The sequence below is a fragment of the Lipophrys pholis genome, assembly GCF_963383615.2.
Source record: "Lipophrys pholis genome assembly, chromosome: 10".
NCBI classification, from domain to species: domain Eukaryota; kingdom Metazoa; phylum Chordata; class Actinopteri; order Blenniiformes; family Blenniidae; genus Lipophrys; species Lipophrys pholis.
In genome coordinates, this window is record NC_137640.1 from 8,291,396 (window position 1) to 8,316,042 (window position 24,647).

At 39.5% G+C, this 24,647-nt stretch overlaps 3 protein-coding genes across 5 annotated transcripts; 2 read left to right on the forward strand and 1 right to left on the reverse strand.

The window, feature by feature from the left end:
* Positions 1-575: 575 nt before the first annotated feature.
* ankrd29 (ankyrin repeat domain 29) lies at positions 576-8,353 on the forward strand. 3 transcript variants are annotated; one of them, XM_080472622.1, is made up of 10 exons: positions 576-782; positions 2,601-2,770; positions 3,031-3,129; positions 4,619-4,717; positions 4,954-5,052; positions 5,447-5,545; positions 5,679-5,777; positions 5,905-6,000; positions 6,146-6,244; positions 6,340-8,177. In XM_080472622.1, exons 3-10 carry the CDS (start codon positions 3,049-3,051, stop codon positions 6,421-6,423), a joined length of 756 nt encoding a protein of 251 aa, XP_080328748.1. In that variant the 5' UTR covers positions 576-782; positions 2,601-2,770; positions 3,031-3,048; the 3' UTR covers positions 6,424-8,177. The 3 variants fall into 3 exon arrangements, with proteins under 3 accessions (XP_080328748.1, XP_080328747.1, XP_080328749.1); XM_080472621.1 differs by having other exon boundaries at positions 610-782; positions 2,601-2,711; positions 6,340-8,353; XM_080472623.1 differs by having other exon boundaries at positions 615-782; positions 2,601-2,814.
* A 429-nt stretch (positions 8,354-8,782) lies between these two features.
* LOC308115855 (vacuolar protein sorting-associated protein 4B-like) lies at positions 8,783-17,109 on the forward strand. Its single transcript, XM_080473673.1, has 12 exons — positions 8,783-8,811; positions 8,906-8,966; positions 10,432-10,543; positions 10,640-10,784; positions 12,539-12,597; positions 12,686-12,805; positions 12,898-13,054; positions 13,146-13,294; positions 15,444-15,525; positions 15,662-15,881; positions 16,298-16,438; positions 16,515-17,109. The coding sequence occupies exons 2-12, from the start codon at positions 8,946-8,948 to the stop codon at positions 16,614-16,616; spliced, it is 1,308 nt and encodes a 435-aa protein (XP_080329799.1). The 5' UTR covers positions 8,783-8,811; positions 8,906-8,945; the 3' UTR covers positions 16,617-17,109.
* A 5-nt stretch (positions 17,110-17,114) lies between these two features.
* On the reverse strand, positions 17,115-22,952 carry plekhb2 (pleckstrin homology domain containing, family B (evectins) member 2). The gene is made up of 8 exons (XM_080473674.1): positions 22,840-22,952; positions 21,656-21,705; positions 21,410-21,562; positions 21,185-21,287; positions 21,030-21,069; positions 20,389-20,472; positions 19,423-19,537; positions 17,115-19,303 (listed from the first exon to the last, which is right to left on the reverse strand). The coding sequence occupies exons 2-8, from the start codon at positions 21,690-21,692 to the stop codon at positions 19,167-19,169; spliced, it is 669 nt and encodes a 222-aa protein (XP_080329800.1). The 5' UTR covers positions 21,693-21,705; positions 22,840-22,952; the 3' UTR covers positions 17,115-19,166.
* Positions 22,953-24,647: the final 1,695 nt, after the last annotated feature.

Here is a 24,647-nt window from a genome sequence, read left to right on the forward strand (position 1 = left end):
GGGCATAGTCTGAAAATAAACTTGCTCTCGAAGTCGCATCTTTATATTGTGAAGGACAATTTGTTAAATAAAAGAAGAAGAAAAAACATAGATGTTGAAGGCTGCAGAGTTTGTGTGTCTTGAGAGGAATCAATATTTTCCCAAATAGGAGAAATGTTCTTGCTGATGGAATTTAACATCTTTTTGTAGATTTTGACAGTCATAAAAGGATGAAGTACAGTTATTTTTCTTTTCTTTTTCTTTTTTTGCAATTTTAGTTGTCAAACATTTTGAGGTCAAATTCTTGCTACAAATAGAGGACATGTTTTCTTTATATGTTTCACTGCACTTTGCGCAAAGAAAAAAAAATTGGATTATTTTGAAATTGTATCTATAATTTCTTTGGGAATCTACTTTTTCAGGGTCTTGTGAAAAGACATTGAATTAAATGTCCATGTACTTGTACTTCTGTGTAATAAAACACATCTTTACATTTCTGGTTGTCGAGATCAAATTGGACTAAGTTCGACAAATACCTGAAATTTAATGCTATGTATCCCGATCAGAGACGCGGAGGCGCGCGTGACGTGCGGCGCCCCCTGCTGGTTTCGCTCCGTCCCCGCCGTGCAGGACTCACTGCGGAGGATGAGCTCAGCTGACGGTCTGCTGTTATTATGGGCGCCGCCAACACCCAAACACGGTGCGACACAAGCAGGCGAGCGGTGCTGAGCATCGCGTCTAATGAGTGAGTGCTGCAGGAGGAAACATGAGTCACGAATGAGGTCTGCAGGATGTCTTTCAAGGTAAACACGAGCCTTTCTCCATCCACTGTTCTCAGCAAGAAGTCTTTGCAGGGCCGCAGTGACAACCCGGAGCGCAGCGGGCTGACTAGTTCGTTTTCAGGGGGTTTTATTTCACGGAGGGGTATGTTGAACTGCGAGAAGAGGCTCAACTTACATTAGACTGCCACGGACTTCAATGCATCCATGCATTCTTCCAATGTGTGCGCGTGCGTGCTCGTATAATGTTGTACCAAGTGCCCCATGGGCCTCAAAGACAAGTCGGGGAAATAGATTGTTGGTTTATCCAGGGTAGTATGACTGCTTGAGGGAGAGTTACTGTAGACAGAGAAAATAGCCTCAAGCAGTGGTGCATAGAAGACTTAAATATACATTGGAATAAGTTGAACCCGCAACCACACCAAGTTGACTCATTCACTGCTTTTTTTAAATTTTATTTTGTTCACAGATTGAAGCTCAGTAGCCATTCTTATTTTTTTGGTTTTAAAGAGCCATTACTTCAGTTCTATATCTGATAAGATGAATAATCTCCTGTCTCATCCTCCAAAGGTTGACCTCTTCAGTACACCCAGTCTGTGTTTGTACTGAACTCTCCTGGTGAAAGAGTGATGTGAATGTGTGTGTAATCTGCATAGTCATGATAATGCTTTTCAATTCTACCTGAGCTCTGCCTCCCACCCTACTTTTCTAAGTCCTAGGAAACCTCTAGAAACCCAGCACTCTGAGAACCAAGTAGTCTGCTGGGTAATGTGGGACTAACAGTTTAAGATATGATGGGACCTGGTAGAATAGAAGAGAATAGAATAGAATAGAAATACTTTATTAATCCCATAGGGAAACTCTTTGTAGCGTTGCTCCACACAAAAAGAACACACAGGATGAATAGAATAAGGATAACATATTAATAAAGCAGAATAAAAATTAGGTAATATTAAATATGAATATGCACAGAGATAGAGGGATAACTGTGTGAAGGAAGAGACAATTAAATCAACAACAAAAAACCACAACAACAATATTTACAAGGAGGAGTTATGGACTCTTGTTGCCACAGAAAGGAAGGATGTCCTGTGGTGCTTTTTGTTGCGCTGCTGGTGGTTTGAGTCTGTTGCTGAAGGTGCTTCTGCTCTTGACCAGGACATCATGGAGGATGAGAGACATTGTTCAGGATGGACATACCTCTGAGACCAGAGTCCATCTCCACCTCCACCCCCACCCCCACCCCTGCCGCATCACTGGCCTTTCTGATGCTGGTGTCGGCCACCATCAGCCTGCTGCCCCATCATGCAACAGCATAGAGGATGGCGCTCACCACCAGACCCATAGAATACCTTCACCATAGTGCGCAGATGTTGAAGGACCTCAGACAAATGAAAAAATAGAGACGGATTATTTGGTCCCTCTTTAAAGGCTTGATGTCACTGCACAGTATGTGTGGAGTTTCTCTTAATTAAAGAAAATTGTTTAAAAACAAAAAGTTATATTGATATTTTATTGGTCCTGTCGGGCACATTGATAGACCTTCCACTTATCCCCACCAATAAATCATATAAAATGATGGATAAACTTGTAAAGCAGGTGATATTTATATAGCTATGCTTAGATGTCAAGAGATTGGAGCGTTGCTGTCAAAGCACGTCCGTTTGATATTTAATCATCTTGTGCTCTTGATTTGTGAAGCTTTTGTATTTGACACACAGACACCCGAAAGCTGTGTTTAGCCATGACACCTGGACACTCTCTGCTGTTGTTACTGTCTACAGTATAATGCTATAATTGTTGTCTCGGGTCAGCATTCTGTTGTGTGTATTTACCCTTCAGAAGGAAACGCCCCTGGCTAATGCTGTGTTTTGGGCAGCGAGGAAGGGGAACCTGGCTCTGCTTCAGCTGCTGCTCAACAGTGGGCGGGTGGACGCGGACTGCAGAGACAGTGTACGGATGCTGCATGTCCTGGCTGCTCAGCTGCACGCTTTAACCATATCCCACCTGTGGTAGGAACACAGAGAGCTTCGAGCCTTACCTCTGTGGTGCATGTGTGCGTGCCATTTTAATTTGACATCAATACAATGTTTTTCTTTCACCATCGTGATAAATGTTGAAGGTTTCACTTTGCTAAAAAAAAAAAAAAAAAAGGTTCCTGCTGACCTTTGTGGCTTTGTCTCCATAACCTAAGCACATTTTTTTTTGACATATTTACCAGTAAAACAGGCTCTTGATTTATTTTATTTTATTTTTTGCTATATTTTTGCAGTATGGAACAACAGCGCTGATGGTGGCATCCTACAGCGGACATTATGAATGTGTGAAAGAACTTATTATGCAAGGAGCTGATATCAACTACCAGAGAGAGGTACAGTATGTTTGGAAATTAATCTCGATTTTTTTTTTTGTTTGTTTAAATAAAAGTCCTTGAAGTCCAGAGGTCGCTAATTCACTGGATCCAACCAGAAAATATTCTAACTCAGAAGTTCTATTCCTTGTGGGAGTCGCGAGCGCTTCAGAGTGGCACAGCATTAGGAAAAGTCTCGGGATCATGGGAATGCTGTTGCCTGCATGCTGTTTCCCTTAGATTACTTGTGTGAAAAATCACCCTGAGAAATAAGTGGAGGGGATACACTTTTTTTTCAATAAAGCACACATCCTTATAACTGAAAGTGACTAATTATAAAATAAGCTTCATTGCACAGATTTATATCTAATCTTGCAGACAACATATATCATATTAAAGCACATTATTTGCACATGATGAGCTACTGGGTCCTTTTTATTGCTTATAAATCCAAACAGCAGTTAACAATAATGTCTTAGAATTAAAAAAATAAATAAAATCCTCCCCCCAGAAAGTCTAGTTTATTAGTACTTTGTTTGCTACACAAGTAAATTAGATAAATTCAGTTGGTGAGGATTATAGTTACAAGTGAGCAGATGTATATAATTGATCTATTCTCAATACCCTGTTGTTTTCTCCTCTTCAGACTTGGAACTCTGCTAACTGACACCCTGTTATCATTAAATCTAGGAAATCACTACACCCAGAAAAGGAAATTCTTTAAAATAAAAGCACTTAAGATCAGACAAATCATTGTGGGTTTTTCTTTTTTTAAATTAGAGTTTTTGTCACGATTAGACTATAGTGTTTAGGGGTGTGTTTACAGATGGATGGGTTTTTTTTTCTTCGCTCTGTCCTAGATAATCTTAATTTGACAGCCTTTATGATTGACATCAGGAAGAAGTTTATAGTAATTATGATGTAAATCTGTAAAACGGCAGCAAACAAAAGCAAAGTTGTCAGTTTCACAGTCAATGTTTGTCTCAAGTAACAATGACGGCAGTTAATTGAAGAATATGAAAAACAGGTTTTTCAAGCTTGTGGCAAACTTCTGAATGCATGGCAGCAGTTTTCTATTTCACATGATATGTTCAGTGCATTTTATTCCGAGAGAGTGGGTTGGGGGGGTGGGGGGTGGGATGGTGGGGGGCAGTTACACCAGAAAGTGTGTTTTGGTGCTGGTTTGGTGGGTTTGATCTGATACGAAAACATGCAAATGTTCTGGTATTCTTACCGTGACTCTGCTGCTACATGTTGATTCACCTGTTTAACCTGCATCTGACTACTGAGCAGCACAACAGAGCACAATTCAGGAAGTAAAGTTGACTGACTTACGATAACTGGAACAAATCTTACCTGTTTCTGAGGTTAAAAGAAAACTATTGAATAAACGTTTTCTGAACACCCATTTCACCATTTTTCTTTTAACCATGTATATATAGTGACATGTAACGTCAGGTCAGAGTCGATAGTGAATAACAGCAGTGCCTGTTTTGACCCTCCTCTCCAGACAGGTTCTACCGCCCTGTTCTTCGCCGCCCAGCAGGGACACCATGACGTTGTGAAGCTCCTCTTTGAATTCGGTGCCTCGACTGAATTCCAGACAAAGGTATGCTTCTAGCCACGATGACGTGTCTCACGGCCTTTGTAATACTGGGTGTGATGCCGTCTGCTGCCATGTTATTACTGCTGAGCTATGCTGGGATGAATAGATAACATTTTATCAAAGTGCGCTCATTTCCATATGTCTTGTTGTTTTTATTTATTTATTTTTAAATCACTCTGTTGTCGAGTACAACTGCTGCTTCACTACTGTTGTGTTCTTCTAAATGATTTTCCTGGCAGGATGGCGGCACAGCCATCACCGTCGCCTCTCAGTATGGCCACTCCAAAGTGGTGGACACCCTGCTGAAGAATGGAGCCAATGTCCACGACGAACTAAACGTGAGGCCTCTTTGCATTCTCATCCGCAGTGTGTTTATGTGTGTGTGGGGGGGGTGATCTCCTCTCATTGTCAGTTTCCCATCCTGGTTCGGTGTTACACTTCACTGTTTGTCCGGAGCAAGATGGTTGGTTGTGCTCTCCCTGTCGCTGCAGCTGGAATCCAGCCACTCAGGTTTCTGCTGAGTCAGACGTGAATCACTTTGTGCAGGATTGGCGTGAGGCTGTGTCTCTGGGAATAATGCCTGACTGCAGGGAAAAAGTGAATTTATAAATAGTCATAATGTTGTTAATTCACATTTTATGTAGTATTGATGCAAAAAAAAACAAAAAAAACAAACATATAAGAACTATGCCAAAGTCTTACCCTGTGTGTGTAATGACTCTTTTATTCCAGGATGGTGCGAGTCCTCTCTTCCTTGCTGCCCAGGAAGGTCATGTGACCGTGATCCGCCAGCTGTTGGCATCTGGTGCCAAGGTCAACCAAATGAGGGAGGTACTGTCCTAAAGTTTTTTTCCACCTCTTAAATACATACAACATATTCCAACATTAAGTTTTTAGTTGTTCATTTTCTCTCCTTTTTCTTTTTATTTTTTGTCTCTACACTCCCCGTCCCTGTGCTGCCCAGGATGGCACTGCCCCCCTGTGGATGGCAGCTCAGATGGGTCACAGTGAGGTGGTGAAGGTGCTACTCTTACGCGGTGCAGATCGAGACGGCGACAGACAAGTACGCCAAGCTTTAGATCCTACCAACACGATAAAAGTGTAAATCTTGGAATTAGTTATTCCCTGTGAAGCGTCCGGTCAGCTCTTTGGTGTTAAATAAGTGTTTGTTTTCTCTGTGGCTTTTTAAGGATGGATCTACTGCTTTATTTAAAGCTGCTTTTAAAGGACACAATAGTGTTATTGAGGAACTTCTCAAGTTTTCTCCCTCACTTGGCATCCTCAAGGTAAAGCATATAATGTTGTTCTACCTGTATGTATGTTCATCTATATATGCATTGTTATAGATGATGGAAAAAGTTTAGTTTTTTTTATTGCCAGGATGAATGCAGCAATGTTTCATACAGTTCATATTCGTATTTTCATCTCTAGAATGGCTCCTCTGCCCTTCATGCTGCAGTCATGGGTGGAAATCTTCGAACGGTTATGCTGCTACTAGGTGCTCATGCAGACCCAATGCTACCCAACAAGGTACAACACCGAAAATTGAGGTGAAGTGATGGGCAGACAGAAGATTATGAAATAATTTAAGTTTTTTCTTGTATATGCATATTCTTACTTTGCAGAATAATGAACTCCCTGCAGATCTCACAAAGAATGATCGCATCCTAAATGTATTGCATCCCAAAATATTGAATGGAAACAGCTGATGATGACAGAGGTCCCCTCCTCATGCCTGCGAGTGACAAACGCTGATGGGAAAACTAAGTGTCAACCGTGGCAAGCCGAGCTTGACAATCTGGAGTTAACGTTACAGATATCAACAATGTCTTTAGGATTATTCAAAACAACAATTATCGCCGTCTGTGGGTCACATTTGACCCGTCAAAACAAGAGTCGTGGTCAACATCAGTATAATTTGCATTATCAATGTGAGTGAGTGAGTGAGTGAGTGAGTGAGTGAGTGAGTGAGTCAGAAAACCAATGGATTGTGTATTAAATCAGATCTGCAGTGTCAAACATCCCATCAGAAATGTGAACTTTCCGCTGACATGGCAGTATACCGGCTTCCCTACCTCTGCCACGGTGTTAAAAGAAAACTGTTCCTGGCTCTGTCATGCCGCAGCTTCTCGTATAATAACAACCATCAGCAACATCCTGCAGCCTGGTCAAAACTCTAATTCTAGATTGAAAAAGAAACTGAACCTATATGACATATTTGCATTATTACCAGCAGCAAGTACAATTAAATAAATCTCCTGTATGAGACAGTTCTCAATAAACTTAATTGCAAGATCTGTATAAGTTCATAATAGAAAGTGATGAATATGACTCATCCTGACCAACAACATTCACCAGAGGGACTTGGTAAAGTTTATTTCAAGGATAATGTGGGTTTTTTTCCTTGAGGGGAAATAAAGATATCAAAGATAGTAGAAAAGTAAAATGTGGATATCTGCATAGATGCAAGGTAACTTAGAACAAACACATTGTTGCTGTACTCAAGTAGATTTCCAGGTGTCAAAGAGATTTTATATTCTACTGACTGCACTTTGAATATCTATTGTTTCTTTTTTAACTGCCTTGTGTCTTGTTTCAGCCTTCACAGGAGACGTAATAATAGAGAAAGAGATTAAATTTCAGGGAGAGGGCATGTGAAGGAATCAAATGTTTCAGTGTTTCGTCTTAAAACGTTTCAAATTAGACATTTTGCAAAAACATCCCGCATTTAATGTCACAACGTGTTCCCTATCACACTTATGATTTCCCCATTACTATCTTATTGATGGCTTCAAACTTGTCCTCATTACATTATTTGAATCCATATTTGTGACAGTTTTGAAAAAAAATGTCATATAGCTTTTTACTTCTTTCAGTCAAATACCCGTACTTCTAATTCAGTAATTATAAAAAGACTTCTGGATATCTGTGAACTACCATTCAGCATAATGAGACCGCAGATGTGTGATTCAACAAACTCGATACACATGAACGACACTAACGTCTTAATTTGCTTAACTAAGAATGACATTGTAATTATGTGAAATGTTTTCCAACAGTAAGAGTTTAATTTACATCCAGTTCAACTGTTTAGTGTATAAATGGTTTGTCGTTCAATCTACTCATATGCAACCTGTACTGTACTTAGTGCTTGCTCTCGACCGCAACTGGAGTGAAACTGTCACATGCTGAACAAACCTGGACTCAGTTAATCTGCCCCCTGCATCATGTCCTTTACCCTGTTATTCTGCTTGTAGATGATTTGTTTGTTTTGACAAAGGTGTTGTAAGAAATGTTACACACTGTTGACATATGTAATAAAGTTTAACTTTCTTTTTTTCATATGCACGAGTGTCTGAGTGCATGTATGCTATGGAATGTTATGAAGACTGATTTCATTTTTATTTATTTTCTTAATCAGAATTTACACAGGCACAAAAATAAAGTTATAACATGGCACTCCATATTAAAGAAACAATGTGATTCATTGTTTATCATGATTAATCTTCACAAGAGGTCAGTATTATATGAGCCTGTAACTCATCTGTGCTCTGGTTTAAATCTGTTGCTCTGACTTCACCAAAGCGTTTGTGAAACAATCTGTCCGGGTAAAATAAAACAAGAATAAATCACTGTGGCAGACTTGATAGTTGTGATATTTAGTCTAAAATGAGAATTATATAAGTGACAGTTTAATTATTCAATATCTCCGTGTGGATATTGATCCTTGATGTGCATTTTTTATTTGTAGTTCACTCAAGATAATAATCGACTTCAATCAAAAACAACTTGAATAATGGAGCAGAATTTTTAAATTACATTTATGAATAGAACATTTCCCTGATAAACTATAGAGATTAACAATAGTGCAGTTTCTTATCATTAGATTCATTTCAGTTTTTTCAAATAAGTAATACTTTTTTTCCCTTCAATACTGACTTTGCGTCTTGTTTTGTAGAATATCATTCTCCAGTTCTTTCCTAAATGCTCTACAGTATGAGCAACCATAAAAGAGATGAGTTTCACTCTAAAATGAATGAAAGAACTCACCTGCTGTGACGGTGCTGTGACGTCACCGGGCATTGCGGAAGTCTCAGGTAAGAATTTGTTGATGCGGAAGTGAGAGCAAACAGACAAAAGTGTGTAGATATTCATCCAGGAGAGTTAAAAAAACGTGTCTTATTCCTTCAGGATATAGTTGGATTTTGTGTAACCGTCACTCCTGTGCTCGATGGCGACCGGTAATCTACAAGTGAGTGACAGATTATTACTTAATCAGTTTAAGACCGTCAACAACAAAAATATAAATTGTGTTAAAGTGATTTAATAGGCAAATTTTAGAACCTTTAGTCATTTTAAACGACTGATTCTCTGAAAAAAGTACGTAAACGTGTTGACTAACCATTAGAAATGTGTTTATAAATAACATATTTGGCAACTATTACATCACCAGTCATGTTTCTCTAAGAGCTAAACTTAGAAGATCAACAGCAAAAGTTTCTTGATTGGGAAAAAACATCTCGTTCTTTTTCTGTGTCCACTTATTTAAAGTAATATCAGACATTTACTCAAGTTCTTCAGCACAAAGTATTAAACTTTTCTGTTGTTATATCAACTGTTTCAATTTCAACTAAGTGGTATCTAAGAGAATAATAATGCCTTTATTGTAACTAATCTGAAGTAAATTTGTATTAATCCCTGGAAGGGCTTTTCATTGGCTGTTTAGAGACGCCACAGCAAACCCACTGACCAGGAAAATACACAGGGAAGGAAGTCAAAACACAGAAACAGACATATGAGGGGGGCAAAAAAATTACTTTAAATTCTGTTGTATTCAATTCATACATCACAGGATTACAAATATATATATATATATATATATATATATATATATATATATATATATATATATAAACCTTTAAAATTGATTATTTAACTGTCAAATGCAACATGTTGATTAAGAAAGGGAATGTGCCTCTTTCTAGTTGTCAGTTTTATATAAATTATCATATGTGCTGTGCTGGAACGTTTCAGTATGCAGCAGCCAATCTGTTTTAGCATATTGCATACATCTTATATACGGCTTTATTCAATTCACACAAGTTTAGTTATAAATTAACCTCACATGCATGTTTTTTTTGGAGTGTGGGAAAAAACTCCCACATGCACAGGAAGAACATGCAAAAACCTCAGAGGAAGGAGGCCCACTGCTTCCTCACTCCGCCACTACACTGGCATGCTTCTGTACAATTTGTGTTCAGAACATGTAAATACACAAACTTCAGTATTAGACACAAGTACTTGGTAAGTCCAAAATGAGAATAGAAATACAAATGTTGAACTCTCTTGCAAAAGGCATTAATGGTGTAAAGTGGCAGCAGTAGTGAGTCACAGGATGGGGGATTTTCTATTGAATTAATTTATTTTAGTTTGGATCCCTAAAATGTTCTGTGCTAAAAATCTTGTCCATGTAATGCTGTCAATTTGCAGCTTAAAGAGTTTAGTTACCTATAAGTTGTGATTTTTTTAAGGGGTTTTATAATCCCACTATTATCAATCACCCAAAATAATTCAGCACTTTTTTTTCTTTTTTCTTTTTAAATATTACAATTATCATCTGATCTATTTCTCAATCAGTCATGTTGAGTTTTTTTTTTTATTTTTTTTTATTTTATTATCTGTACTCTTCAGTCTGGTTTTCAATGTTCCTGTCACAGAAAGCCATTGATCTGGCCAGCAAAGCGGCAGTAGAAGACAAAGCCAAGAACTACGAGGAGGCCCTGAGATGTTATCAGCATGCGGTGGAATACTTTCTTCACGTTGTCAAGTGTGAGTAACTCCGCAACAATTGTGCGATCATTAAACTTCATTTCCATCTCACTCAGCGCCACATTTGGAGACTTTGTTTGTGCATTGTCGTTGCAGATGAGGCGCAGGGCGACCGAGCGAAGCAGTCCATCAGGGCCAAGTGTGTCGACTACCTGGACCGAGCCGAGCAGCTGAAGGAATATCTGAAGAAGAAGGAGAACAGCGCTCCAGCCAAACCTGTCAAAGTGTCTGGTGACAAAGGGTGAGCGTGATCAAGACTGGAGTTAATATATTATTACTGATGAATGCAGATTCACATAGTTTTTTTTTCTGAGGCTCAAGTGACTTCCTTATCTACAGTGTTGTTGTTATTACATATTAATAACAGGAAATGCTCAAAGTACATTGAGGTTAATAAGTTAATATTATAGTTTAGTAGCGATTTGGCTGGACCAATAAAATGATCTCGTGAAAACCTATTAATCTTTAAGACAAGCTCAATCCAGAATATTCTGGAAAAGCTTCACATTTTTTACCGACTCTGAACTATCTGAAATTTCTTTAAACAAAAAAAAAACTTTTCTTTCTGAAATCAATCCTGCCCTACTAATTCCCTTCAGATGTATTTGTCAAAAACCTGCCATATCTCAGACAATATTGGCAACCCGCACCATGCATGTTTTCACAAACTCACTTTTAAAGTGTGGGTTTAAGCCGAATGCCATTTTCTTAGCGTAACGTTGACTTTTTATCACTTCAGCATCAACCAACAATCTGCTGTTCACTTCTTCAAAACCATATCAGTGGCCTACAGCCGTCTTTACACCACATAAAGTATTTTTTTCTTCATGCAAAGGAGAAGACTAAATGGGCTGAGGGAAAAATAAACTCTTACCATAAGTGGAATGATCCCCCCCCCCCCCCCCCACCCCCCCACCCCTCTTTGATAAATCCCTGTGGTCATCTAAAGACATTGAAACATGTACAGTACCTGTGAATGTAAATGCTTTTGTTGCCCTGCAGTGTTACACACCGTGTCCCGCTGCGTTTGCATTAGTGCTACCGACGACAGCTGGCTGCATTAAAAGAACAACAAAACGCCGGCTGACAAATTAGTCATAACTCAATAGTTGTTCACGTGTACTTCAGAGATGCCAGGTTTCTGAGTAATCACATGCATTGAAACCTCATTTTCCACCAGCAAAAAACACTAACAGTTTAAAGATTGCCTTAACAGTTTTATTAAAATTTCATACCAGTTTAGAACAGTAATGGTGTTAAATTATTTAGAGAAAAAATACCTTTTCGTTATTTAAGGTGTGACCGTCCCACTTCATTTTTGTTTCACGGGAGTGTAAATAATCCTTTGACCTCTTACTCTGTTATGAATCTTTTCATCTATAAAATATGTCAGTGAGCCTTTTTATTCTGTTCTGCTGTATCCACATGAAGACAAACAGGAAGTATGACCAGAGGCAGTGCTCCAGGCAGTGTTTGGGGGGGTCAGTCTTCACATGACCCCCGGGTCTCTTGGGACCTGGGCTTGGTGGAGTAGGGGCCAGGCTGCTGCTAGATTAAAGACCTCAAAGTTATCAAGTATGCGTTCTGTCAATTTCCCCAGACGCGGACTTGCCTTGACGCTATTGTGCATGACAATACCTTCACAGTCTGCACCCACAAATGGCCGCACACGCTCACATCCGTTCACAATCTGGGTCACCAATGAGCCTCAAATGCATGTTCTGGACTGTGGGAATGGGAAATGGGAGTATTCGGAGAGAACGCACCCATGCACAGATCCTAAACCGCCAACCCAATCCCAGAATGAAACTTCAATTAATGAATTATAAAACAACCTAATGTTAAAATAAGGGGCCTCCGGTTCGCGTGTTAAGTTATTCTGTAATAGAGGGGAAACATGGTTACCTGAGCAATAGCTGAGTATCTGCATGGGAAGTGTTCCTCTTCCAAACAGAACATGAGAAATGAATAAATCCTATTTTTGTCTTGTGTCAGGAATGAAAGTGATGAAGGGGATGACTCGGAGAAGAAGAAGTTCCAAAATCAACTCTCAGGTGAATGAAACTGTGCTGAGTTTCAATTCATGACGATGAGAAATGTCTTGTCTCTGTAAAGTGTTTGATAAACACGCCTCTCACACAGGTGCCATTGTTATGGAAAAGCCAAACATCAAATGGAGCGATGTGGCCGGACTCGAGGGAGCCAAGGAAGCCCTAAAGGAAGCCGTCATCCTGCCCATCAAATTTCCTCACCTGTTCACAGGTGTTAAAAACAAACGCCACATTTTACACTCCTGGAAATTGCTGTGAAGTTTGTTGTTTCGTATTTGAGCCACATTGCATGTTTCTGTGCAGGAAAGCGAACCCCTTGGAGAGGAATCCTGCTGTTTGGCCCCCCGGGAACGGGGAAGTCCTACCTGGCGAAGGCGGTGGCCACAGAAGCAAACAACTCCACCTTCTTCTCCATCTCTTCCTCTGACCTCGTGTCGAAGTGGTTGGGGGAAAGTGAAAAGTGAGACTCGGTGCTCTTTATGCGACGATCAAGTCGTGGATAAAAGAAACTGCCTATTTCAACACAATCGACACTTTTTGTCTGCCCCCAGGTTGGTGAAAAACCTGTTCAGTCTGGCCCGAGAACACAAGCCGTCCATCATTTTCATAGACGAGATCGACTCACTGTGTGGCTCAAGGAGCGAGAACGAGAGCGAGGCGGCCCGCAGGATCAAGACGGAGTTCCTCGTTCAGATGCAGGGTGAGCAGGAGGAGAAACCGTGAAATCTGAGATTAGAGCCGTAAAGCTGCAAAGGTGCAGAGCGGGAATTATTACCCTCGTGGTCCAGAAGGTGAAAAACACATTTTATTCATCCATTCATCCACACAGCATCATCAGTTTCAGGGTCTTGGGGTGGAAGGCACACGCTTCACATTTCTCCACTCCAATACCAGGCAAATACAGAGACTCACATTCACATCTAGAGATGCCAATTAGCCTCACATGCATGATTTTTTTGACATATTATTCATTTATTTATTAATTCCATGAATAAAAAAAAAACACTAAAATTCTTAACATTATGTTTCAAATTCTAGTCTTGAATCAATTAACAAACATCTCTTAATATTGACCATTATATTCATATCCTGTCACCACTGACTGTAGTTGCCATGCATGCCTCCCAGAAATTAGACTGTTTATGATATATAAACAAGTGAATCCCAAACATTTTACAGCGTTTTCCACCTCTATGATTAACCTGAACACACTTAGGGCAGGTTCACAAAGGACACATCTTTAATCCCAATTAGTGCCTGTTTTTTTTGTGCAAAACAGTATGATTAAAACAGAAACTTATTCTAATAAGGTGCATGGGTTTTATTATTCCGCATATATACAAGGAGCTGACATGGTCAACAATCTGAAATAGTGATGGACTTTGTGGCCCTCTGGTGGTATTTGGTAGTATTGCAGGTGGGTTTTGTCAGTTCATTTACATTACTATATACATATACAAGTACACAGTACAAGTAAGTATGTAGTACATGAAAGTTGATAATTTAGTTTATCGTTGATAAAAATGGGTACCATAATATAAACTGTATCCTGTCATCAGTGAAAAGAAGACTTAAGCACAACACTGGAACACAGTTTTTAATGCAATTTTTTTTTTTAAATGAGGGTCTCTGATCACATTCATTTAAGAGGATCATCTAATGGTTCATATAACATCCCTATTTTAATTTTGTCTCTTGGGTGAATACTGTGAAATTGCAGGCCCATTAAGTATCAGCTATTAATCCAAGGCCCCACATGCAAATCATAAAATCTTCTGGCCACATTAAAATATGAGACAAAGATGAATTACCCTTAAATATTCAAACGCTTAAATATTTATTCCAGAAGCAGACTGTGGACTAATGGCAACAAAGTGTGTATTATTCATCCAAATGCACAAAAAATAACTTGCACATGTTTCAGTGACATCATTGTGCTGTACAGTCGATCACAGCTGGTCTGTTGATGTGATTTTGTAAAGAATCTATTAGCAGAAATCAGAAGTAGATACATTCCCACGATATCGCATCCAAATTTATGCAAGCTCAATCAAAGCAACACACGCAAGGAATTATGTGCAAACAGCTCAGTGCTGATTATAAAACACCTAAAACGTGGGATTTGAAAGTTTGGCCTGAGCCCCCTCTAGTGGTAAAAGGCAGAAAGTCATTTACACTTTTTGAAAACGAGCTTCATTTGAAAATACATCCTCAAGATTTTGCAAAACTTTAAATAAATCTATATGAAACATGGAAAGCCTCTTTTAAATAAGCATACATTGCTGGGACATTCTTAAAGGTACACGCTGTGAAAATCTGATCCATTAATCTGGAATATTCAAAATCTTCCAGACATTAAGGAAATGGCGCTTTGCGCCCTTTTTTGATTTTTATTTGTGCCCCAAAACCTGTACAGTATGAAAGTCTATACAAAGACAGGCCAGGATCAGCAGCATGTTACACATTTTCAACAGGCATGGTGAAAAACACAGGGTAATATGGAATGACTGCTAAACAGTGAACACTTCTTTAAAATCAGACCTGAAAACATTATTTAAACGTCATTATATGTTTATATTAAAACATTATTATTTTCTCAGGCTTTCTAATAAACAATAGATTTTACGTATTTCATCACCGTTATTTAATAAATCTTTTACTGCAGTATTTTCTTTTATGCATTACTTGGGGAGTTTGACCTGGTTTACTGTGAGCCGGGTTACCACACTGATTATAGAGGCTGGAGTCATAAAATGTGAACTTGAAGAACAATGAAAAACGTATTGATTACAGATTAGTGCATGAGTAATGAAATCAGCTGAAGGGTTGTATTTGTCTTTTCATTTCAGGTGTTGGGAATGATAATGAAGGAATTCTGGTTCTGGGAGCAACAAATATACCGTGGACGCTGGATTCAGCTATCAGGAGAAGGTTATCAATGATCTGATCGTCTCTCATTAAATCAAACTGGTTCTCATCAATGATAATAATCACCATTTAAGAGTTTAAAAGCTGCAATGCTGAATGATTTCTCTTTTTCTGTTGGGGGGGTGGGTCTTCGCCTTAGATTTGAAAAGCGTATCTACATTCCCCTCCCAGAGGAGCATGCCCGCTCCTTCATGTTCAAACTACATCTCGGCTCCACCCCAAACAGCCTGACAGAGGCCGACTTCGTTACTCTGGGAAAGAAGACCGAAGGCTACTCTGGAGCTGACATCAGTGTAATTGTGAGGGATGCCCTCATGCAGCCCGTCAGGAAGGTGCAGTCAGCCACTCACTTCAAAAAGGTAAAATCGCACTTACCTGTCAAGGGTTTTCTTTACTTCTCCAGGAAGAAAATTGACTTATTGAATGGACTTTATTTGTGACACACACACACACACACACACATACCCAAATGAACTATAGTGTTCCTGTGGAGCTGGAACTGATCCGGGGTGATCCGAACAAAGTTGCACTGTGAAAACGTAGATGGACAGGAAACATTACTGTGATTAGATCGCTCAGATTTCTTCAAAGTTCAACGTGTGAAATGCAGGTGAAGTCATTCCAGCAGTGGGGCGACGCCACAGTCCGTCCACCTGCAGCACATTTAGCAACACACACCTGTCTTGCCATTGATAAACTAAACATTGATAAGTGCAAGACGTCGCAACCTTAGTCCGTGTTTTAACTTCCTGTTCACCTGCACGCCTCAACGAAGGTCAGAGGGTCATCGTGGAATGATCCCGGCGCCGTCGTCGAAGACCTGCTGACGCCCTGCTCGCCCTCGGATCCCAACGCCGTGGAAATGACCTGGGTGGACGTTCCCGGGGAGAAACTCCTGGAGCCAGTCGTGTGCACGGTGAGGAGACGCCGCGCTCCGTCATGCTGACCCGTGTTCTCGATCTGCTCTCACCTGCCTGATCCCGTCCGTACAGGCCGACATGCTGAGGTCTCAGGCGAACACCAAGCCCACGGTGAACGAGGACGACCTGGACAAGCTGAAGAAGTTTACCGAAGACTTCGGTCAAGAAGGCTAATGGTAGCAACGCTTCACTCGTACCTACCGAAGGATTTACTCACTACTCTTTGTCACTTTATTTTTCCGTTTCCTAAACGTGAAAACTGCATATAAGAGGCTACTGGAGCTCTTGACTAAAAATATCTGATTCAAATCAACATTTTTTCAACACTCTTTACATATTCATGCACAGAGGTTCATGTTTACATGTGTTTTTATGATTTATGTTTTTTCTCTTGCTCATTTCGTTATTTCATATTGTTCTTTCAGGTCATTTATCAAACTTTTGTTTTCAGGTTGTTTTTTTTCCCTCTCATTTATATATTTCTCAACTTTGAATTGTTTTTTTTGTTTTGTTATTTCAAATTTGTTATATTTTTCTTTCGGGGGTTTGTAGAGATCATGTCTTTCACACACTTTCTGTACGCTGCTTCGAATGAACTTGATATGTTCTGTGAACAAACGTCTCAGGGTTCAATAAAGAAAACAACAAAACGTGAGGTTTTTTTTTTAACTTGTGAATATATTTATTTGTTAAAATACATCTCTTAGTTAATTGAACACACCTTCACTTTTTATGCGGGGTTAAATATAATTTGGTAAGTACATCTTATAAGAGAAATATAGCAGAATTTATGGGATTTCACATCTACAAAGAAACTTACAACCTTTTAGAGAAATGACATCAGTGTTAAGCTTCACTTCATTCATGACCTTGGCTGTGGCGGCAGCGCTTCTGGTCCCGTCACATTTCTTTAGTTTGCAGTTTTAACGTGGGTTGAGGGTCTCAGGTTGTCCTGCTTTGGGGCTTTGGATTTCATTGGAGGCTGTAATTGGTCTTTTCTTTAGGTTGAGGGGGCCAATAGCTGGGTCCTGTTGCATGGCTGTTCCAGTCTCTTCACCAGAATGTCCTTCCCTTTAGTATTAAAAACTCACTATTTAAAGGCATGTAACAAAAATCCACGGCAAGGGTAGAACTTGTGGGTGATTGTAGAGAGAAAGAAAACAATCTAGAGCTCAAGTAAGCCGATGGGAAGAAGAAAAAAAAAAAAAGCATTATTTCATTAAACAAAGTAAAACAAATATTTAGCAAAATAAGAGCCAATGTGATTTTTGCGACTGTGCGCCCTCACATTTGTGATTCTGAGCAAAAAATGGCCTGTTGACAGGCAACGTCATCAAGACCAAGTGTTTGAACTTGTTACGCCCGTGTTTCTTTTTGCGGCTACGTCAGCCGGTTCCGTCTCAGGATGGGGTTGACTTCCACTTGTAAATGCAGTCGTATTCGGTCGGTATGGATCAGTGGTCCGGGGAGGGACGGAAGTATAATGTTTTGTTTTGAGGGGTTTTTTTTCTCTCTAAACTCACACAATCATTTTCCAAACAATGTTTTCATCGCTGTGACTGCAGACTACCAATATTCACGTGTTTGTCACGTTTCAATATCCCCTTTGTCGTTGGACTCGTCACAGCGACTAAAAGTCTAACCACTTTTTATTTTGACGGTAGAAGAAGCGTCGTCATCGTCCAATTTAGAATTGCATTATAAAAGCCAATAAATTAAAAACTAATTTCAATGAAGCATTTGTGATTTACTTTCCGAAGCCGCTTCAGGCCACAGCAGAGCAACGAAAGAGCCGTCACAGAGGAGCAACAAACACCAAGACACTTTTCTGACGGCCGAAGCATCGTTAGTGCCCAACCTGAGAGAAACGTTAACACCAAGTCATTTGGAAGAAAGACGCCAAGTGTTTCTGTCGTGATTCTAATGGATACTTAACAGGTAGGGAGAAATAATAATAATAATAATAATAATGTCAATAATCCTTAAAGCAATTGATGTACCTGCAAAGTGTTTGCTCATTCAGGACCGAACCAACAGAAAGAAAAGAAAACATCCACAACAGGAAATCAATGAAATGTGCATGAAACCGTGAGTCAAGAGGAGTGATGTCCCTTTTTACTACGCAAATATTTCTCAACTTATTTCTGGTAAAAACAATTAAATCAAACCAGATTTGATTTAAAAAAAAAAACAAAAAAAAAACTGCATGATCACAAATACAACAGATAATATAAAAGGGGAAAAAAAATCAAAGTGCAGAACAAAGACTTTAAAACAAAAGATGTTAATGTAAAAAAAAAAAAGAAGACTTAATTCTTGATTTTAAATATTGCAAAGAATAACTGTACTTCGTGAATCAGACACAAACTTGACCTGAAGTGTGAAGAGAGTAGCTCCTTTCCTGCCACTTTAACTCTTTAAACTGAGTAGTAGTTCTTGTTTTGGGTTAAGAACATTCACCTTCAGGCAACACCAAGAGGGTTTGAAAAACGGCAACATGGAGTATATGAGAAAGTGCTAACAGTATATACTAATATATATATATATATATATATATATATATATATATATATATATATATATATATAGTACACAGTAAGTAATTCCCTGTGCATCACAAATACGCTTTATAGATGTAGCCCAGCATGTGATTGCACAGAGAAGAAGCCATATGCTGTGATTACGGGAGAAATGTTTGCCGATAACGCTGCGTTCGTCACGCCACTAGAAGACGGAGAAGAGCGAGCCCAGTGCCAAACCAGTCGCCGCCCCAGCGAGCATTCCCAGAGCCACATCTCCGCCGTCGTCACGCCGACGCTCCTGGATTATGACGTGGTTCACTCCAGGTTCGGCATATCCTCCTAAAACACATGTGAGTCATTACACTTTTTTTTTTACATTTTTGAAAACACAACATCCACTGAAACTCAAGAGTTTAAATGCCCTTATTTCATGGTAATGGTAATTGCTGTTTACTTACCTTGGTACTGATATGGGTAGGCAACAGCGTAGGGCTGCCCGTCAGCAGAGTAAACAATCTGTGTGGCATGTGGGGGAGACGCGCCGTAGTTTCCGTAAGGGCTCGGCGCATAAGCCTGGTGGAAGATAAACAAACAACAACAAAAAAAAAAAGAAGATTTAGCGTGACGTATTGATACGATCGTCTGATTGACGGTTACTTTGGTCACAAAGGTTGAATGAACAACAGATTTAAAAGTAGACAACGGTGAACATGAGTAATCCTTTGTTTTGGTTTGTCCTTTGTCTTTCTAGTTTATTTTCTCCACTTCGGGGGCCTTCATAAGTAAAGCGTAGCGACACGGCAGCTAAATGTGGCGTGCAGTGTGAAGCCCCCGCGAGGCGCAGTCTTTCTGAGGACTTTCACGTCGACAAATGTGTCGAGCGACTGTCGCTTCCAAGAGGAGCCTTGAAGGTGTCGCATAATCAACGTCAATCCGGTGCCAGAGATTTCCACGCATCCCTGAGATAGAATAAATGTTATATATTTGTAAGTACAGTTTTGTGCGACTTCGGGGAAACAGAACACTCCTTATCCATTATTTAATGTCACCGGGAAGGTGCCTGATTGGGTCTAAATGTATTCTGCAGCCGAAGAGGCATCGCAGAACATACAGCCAGCGTTAATTAAAATCATTTGTTTAGCATGAACAAGAACAGAGGGTCTTGAAAGTTGTGACCTTTTACTTCTCCAACGTGTTTTTTCAAAACACAATTATGCAAGTTCACTTCCAAAACTCTGTGCTGGGAAGAAGTGTTGATGCTCAAAGCAAATAATTCACTTTTCAACTACAGTGAAGTGGTAAAAATAAAACTACCAACAGGTACATTTTGAAAAAAATAACCTCTCCTTCCAAACCCCAGAGCCTTCCCTCAAACCTTAACCCATGTTGTGCATGCACAGAGATGTGATATCTATTCATTTTACCATCGGAGGAGCGTATTCTGAGTAAGGCGGCGGAGCGGACGCCATCACTTCCTGTGCAAAGCCGACCTGAGGAGCAGCAACCACCTGAACACGACATAACACAGATCATCGCTTTAGAACTGATTAACACAAAGAAATACACAATATCTCATCATGACATGCAGGTGCATTTGGGGGGAAAAATTTTGAATTGGACATTTTTACCAAAATTAACTACAAAGAATTTTTCTATATATTTTTGATTTATTACAGTGAACTGAAATATAATCAATCCTTTTTGTTTTACTCTACCAAGCGATGAAAATCAAAAAATATTGTTTCAAAATATTATATTATTTCTGAAGAAATGTTTTATTTTCACATATTTTTAAACGAGAAAGCTTTAATTATCACACTTAGAATAAAAAATAATAAAATAAAAATGTTTGAAAGGTTTTGGTTTGGTTTGCTCCGTTATCTGTAACAACTGCAACAAACAATCCTTCAGTTCTGTAAACAATATCACGTCATCGTGACTTCAAGTGACGCTTTATTACGTATATGCCAGAAGATGGGTGATGATACAGACGTGATTTCCAGGAACTCGCCATCTTTAATTTGATCTGAAACTCTCTTGTTGGTGAATGTTAGTAAAATCTCACCGTATTGATTCTGGCATCCTGAAGCGCCATCGTCCAGGCCCTGCAGCGAAATAAACATCAGGATAACAATCTTTCATTTCACCAAAAATCTTCAGTCGGACCAAAAGAATAACAGGTCGGGCTCCTCGTCATTAATGGTGTCGGTGCTTTCTTACAAAGCGTCGTCTGCGCTGTCTGCACACAGGCTGATGACCCGTCCATCCCTGCACACTATCTGGAGCAAGGCGTCCCGCGTTCTCCCCTCCGGTGGATTCAGCTCTGAAGACACGCGTGAGCAAGATGAAAACACGAGGTTTTGTTTTGAAAGGAAACAGGACAGTGGCATCAGTAACACTTTTACTGCGTTAAAAAAAATAAGAATAATAAATCAGCGGGAGTACCGTGACACGCGGCGGAACTGCGGATGTTGATGCAGTTGACTCTCATGTGGATGTCGTCCTCCATGTCGCGTCGTTGCTGATCGTTGTAGAAGACGAGTCGTCCGTCGGCCCACAGGTCAAACCAGTTCCTTTTCCACCGGCGCAGTATGGTACCTGACATGGAAACGCAACAGCATCGTGAGCGTCTTGCACGTGAGACCGAGCCCAGTGGCTGATGATGTATGGTGGACGTGCATTGCTTCTCACTTTGTCGATGGAGCCAGCCACTCTTGACCATCGCCATCTCTGAGTAACACCTACAACAAAGACAAGTATTACAGTGTCTGTCATTATTAGAGGCGTACCATGATCTCAATAGATTGTAATATAATAGAAAAGTCTATTGATCATTTTATTCTATTTTTCCTGTTTCATCTATTTTGGATTGCTTATACATTTTCCAGTAAATCTCTTTTACTTATTTAGCTAATAATAACATTACAACGAGAACTTGTGACAAGAAAGTTTGACTACCACCTGGCACTTGCATCTGAAAGGATATCCATCATTATACTTATGTTGTTTTGTTGTTAAAACAAATCGCATAGCAGTTGTGATCGTGTCGCAAATACAAAATGTCTAACACACAACTTTTGAATTCGCGAATTAGTTTTGCATGTGACGATGCGATTTATCGCGATTAAAAACTGCAGTACTTGCCTACCACTAAAATATTGATATTGGGATGGTGTTTAGGCCCACATGTCAAACCTGTGCCAAACAGAATCTGTCAAAATGTAATGATGATTACAATAAAAACAAAACTTTTTTTTTTTTTTTTTTCATGAACCTGTATGCTGGGCGTGGTTTCCACTAAACACACCTCGTGACTGTTAACAGATATTTACTAATTAAACAAGCTGCTCTGCTTAACTCTCTGAACTCTGCTTACAAAATGAACCTTTTCTCCCACAAGTGCCTTTATGTTGATCCTTTATCGCAGCTATCACGACATCTGATCTCGCAGTTTCATATCGGCAACATTGTCACGATATGTCAGCGTGACATGAAGTGCATGAAGAGCAACATAAAGCTGGAGGAGCTTCTATTTGGCTGAAACGAGCATTATGGGCCAGAGTGTGGACACCAGCTCGTGAAGCTCAGCGTTCCTGGTAATGAGAGGCCAGCAGAGAGCAGATCATCTAGTAAACACAGCCTGTAATGTCACAGTGTCGAGTAAAGTGGCGGTGTTGGGCTTAATAACACCGTCATTACTTGAGGTTCTGCCGTTATCTTGCCGCTCGTGGGTCGTTAGGAGAGTCTCCATTGTTCCAAGTTAGCTGGTGTTGTTTGTTATTGTGTCGTCAGCTGTTGGGACACATTCTTGGACAAAACGCTCATATTTTTTTAATTACAAACCGACCGGACAAGTGTGTTGTCTGTCTACTTACTTGGTATCTTTGTACGACTGAGCGAAAATAAAAATGTTTCTGGAAGATGCGGCAAACGCGGAAGTGAGATAGACAATAGGAGAAGATGCTCCCCTTAGAGCAGAAAGCGACTGACCGACCAGCAGCGGAGAGCTATGGCCCGCAGCTCGCCGTTATCGCTCGGTCGGTGGAGCTGTTAGCTCCGCCCCCCTCCGAGTGTCTTCACACGCTCAGACGCCTCAGTGGCCGCCATATTGGATGGGTATCACGGGAGTTCCATTGAGGAAGGATATTTGTGTTTAATGCAGTCTTAGGTTGAAATAATCTTTACCACACATCCCACAGGATCACATATGTTACATTTTTACAACGTTCACAATCCTTGACAGTATTTTTTTTTGTGTTCGTCTATGACTTATGATTGGCTTTCAGAATGCTAACATAACCATCAGCTGGATTACATGACGCTGGAGTGAACTTGTTAGGATTTACAACAAAGAAAAAAACTTGGTCCAGCTTAAGAATGTCAAACAATACTAACTGAATTATGTTCATTTTGTTAAATGTATGTTATAGTTTCTCAGATGGGGAGGACTGCAGACAAAGCCAAAACGTGTCAGCAAGGTTAAAAAAAAATCCCGCTTTACTTTGTCAGTGAAAAAGAAACTATAAGATATGCTAAACAATACTCAAAGTGTGTCTAGGACTCAATATTCTGTTAACATTGTATGGGAAAGTAAGAAAGTATGCTTTGGTTGGAGATAAATTTCATTTCAATAATAAAGTTATGTCTTTGTATAAGCAAGAGCATAATTTTAGAGAATGCTTCTCAGGAGTTCCTGAACATCCTTTATTGTGGCTGTAATGTATCCTTGATAATCAATGGCACTAAAATAACTTAAAAATGTGTGCACTGAAAAAATAGAAAAGCAACCTCGTGTGTCGAAAATCTTGAATACGACAATAATGGTGGCTCCCTTGGCAAACAACAAAAATGAATTTTAAAAAAATTATTTCATCACAACATAACTTGTGTCAATCAGCCTCTCGTGGAATGCTAACATAGCCTGGAGCTAGATTACATTTGATTACATTTGGCTAGTTTAACAATCAAAATAATAATTACTATTCAAAGCTGACGATTTATAAATCAGTAAAGCATTAACAAAGATTTTATCCATTTCAATAATGGTTGAGTGTGCAACCAATATGCAACAAAGACTTTTTTGTACACGTCACAGAAGCAATCCAAGTCATTGTCACCTCAATGTTAAGCACATATCTGATGGCATTAACACTCAAACTAATGTTAAAGTTATTACTCCTGTTATATTACAATGGTGAACAGGCTTTAATAATATTGTGCATTTTTACAGCTTCATCATTTTGATTAGCATTATTTTGCTCTTTAAGTAACATTCATACATACATATAAGTTGTGATTAATTACATTTAATTGATCACAAGGCTCGTCATTAATCAGTTTTTTTTATCTCATCCCAAGACTAATTGAATTGAAGAAAATAATTAATAAGCTATTTCTTGACCTGAATAAAACTTAATCAGTATGGTTGCTAGTTTGAAGCATTGAAGCATTTTACTGTTACAGTCTAAATCTTTCATGTGCAAAAGCATCCTGTGTCATACCTACATGTAAACCTCTTGTACCAAACCAAACTACAAAGAAGTTGGTTAAAGATTTATTGAGTTGTGATCATTTTCATTGTGTAAACGCTTCCTTCCTCAATAGAAGTTAATGCATGGAATTTTAAGAGGGGACCCATCCAAGATGGCGGCCAAGCAGATACTTGTGTTGGGTGGCGGATTCT

Bases quoted from the DNA above. Each gene is read 5' to 3' on its own strand.
- ankrd29 (XM_080472621.1), top strand. The intron at 3,130-4,618 runs GTACAGTATGTT...CCTCCTCTCCAG, and splicing joins ATATCAACTACCAGAGAGAG to ACAGGTTCTACCGCCCTGTT. The intron at 5,778-5,904 runs GTACGCCAAGCT...TGGCTTTTTAAG, and splicing joins ATCGAGACGGCGACAGACAA to GATGGATCTACTGCTTTATT.
- LOC308115855 (XM_080473673.1), top strand. From the start codon at position 8,946: ATGGCGACCGGTAATCTACAA. The intron at 12,598-12,685 runs GTGAATGAAACT...CCTCTCACACAG, and splicing joins GTTCCAAAATCAACTCTCAG to GTGCCATTGTTATGGAAAAG. The intron at 15,526-15,661 runs GTTATCAATGAT...TCTTCGCCTTAG, and splicing joins GATTCAGCTATCAGGAGAAG to ATTTGAAAAGCGTATCTACA.
- plekhb2 (XM_080473674.1), bottom strand. From the start codon at position 21,692: ATGGCGATGGTCAAGAGTGGCTGGCTCCATCGACAAA. The intron at 21,070-21,184 runs GTAAGAAAGCAC...ATTTCGCTGCAG, and splicing joins GACAGCGCAGACGACGCTTT to GGCCTGGACGATGGCGCTTC. The intron at 20,473-21,029 runs GTGAGATTTTAC...TGTCGTGTTCAG, and splicing joins AGGATGCCAGAATCAATACG to GTGGTTGCTGCTCCTCAGGT.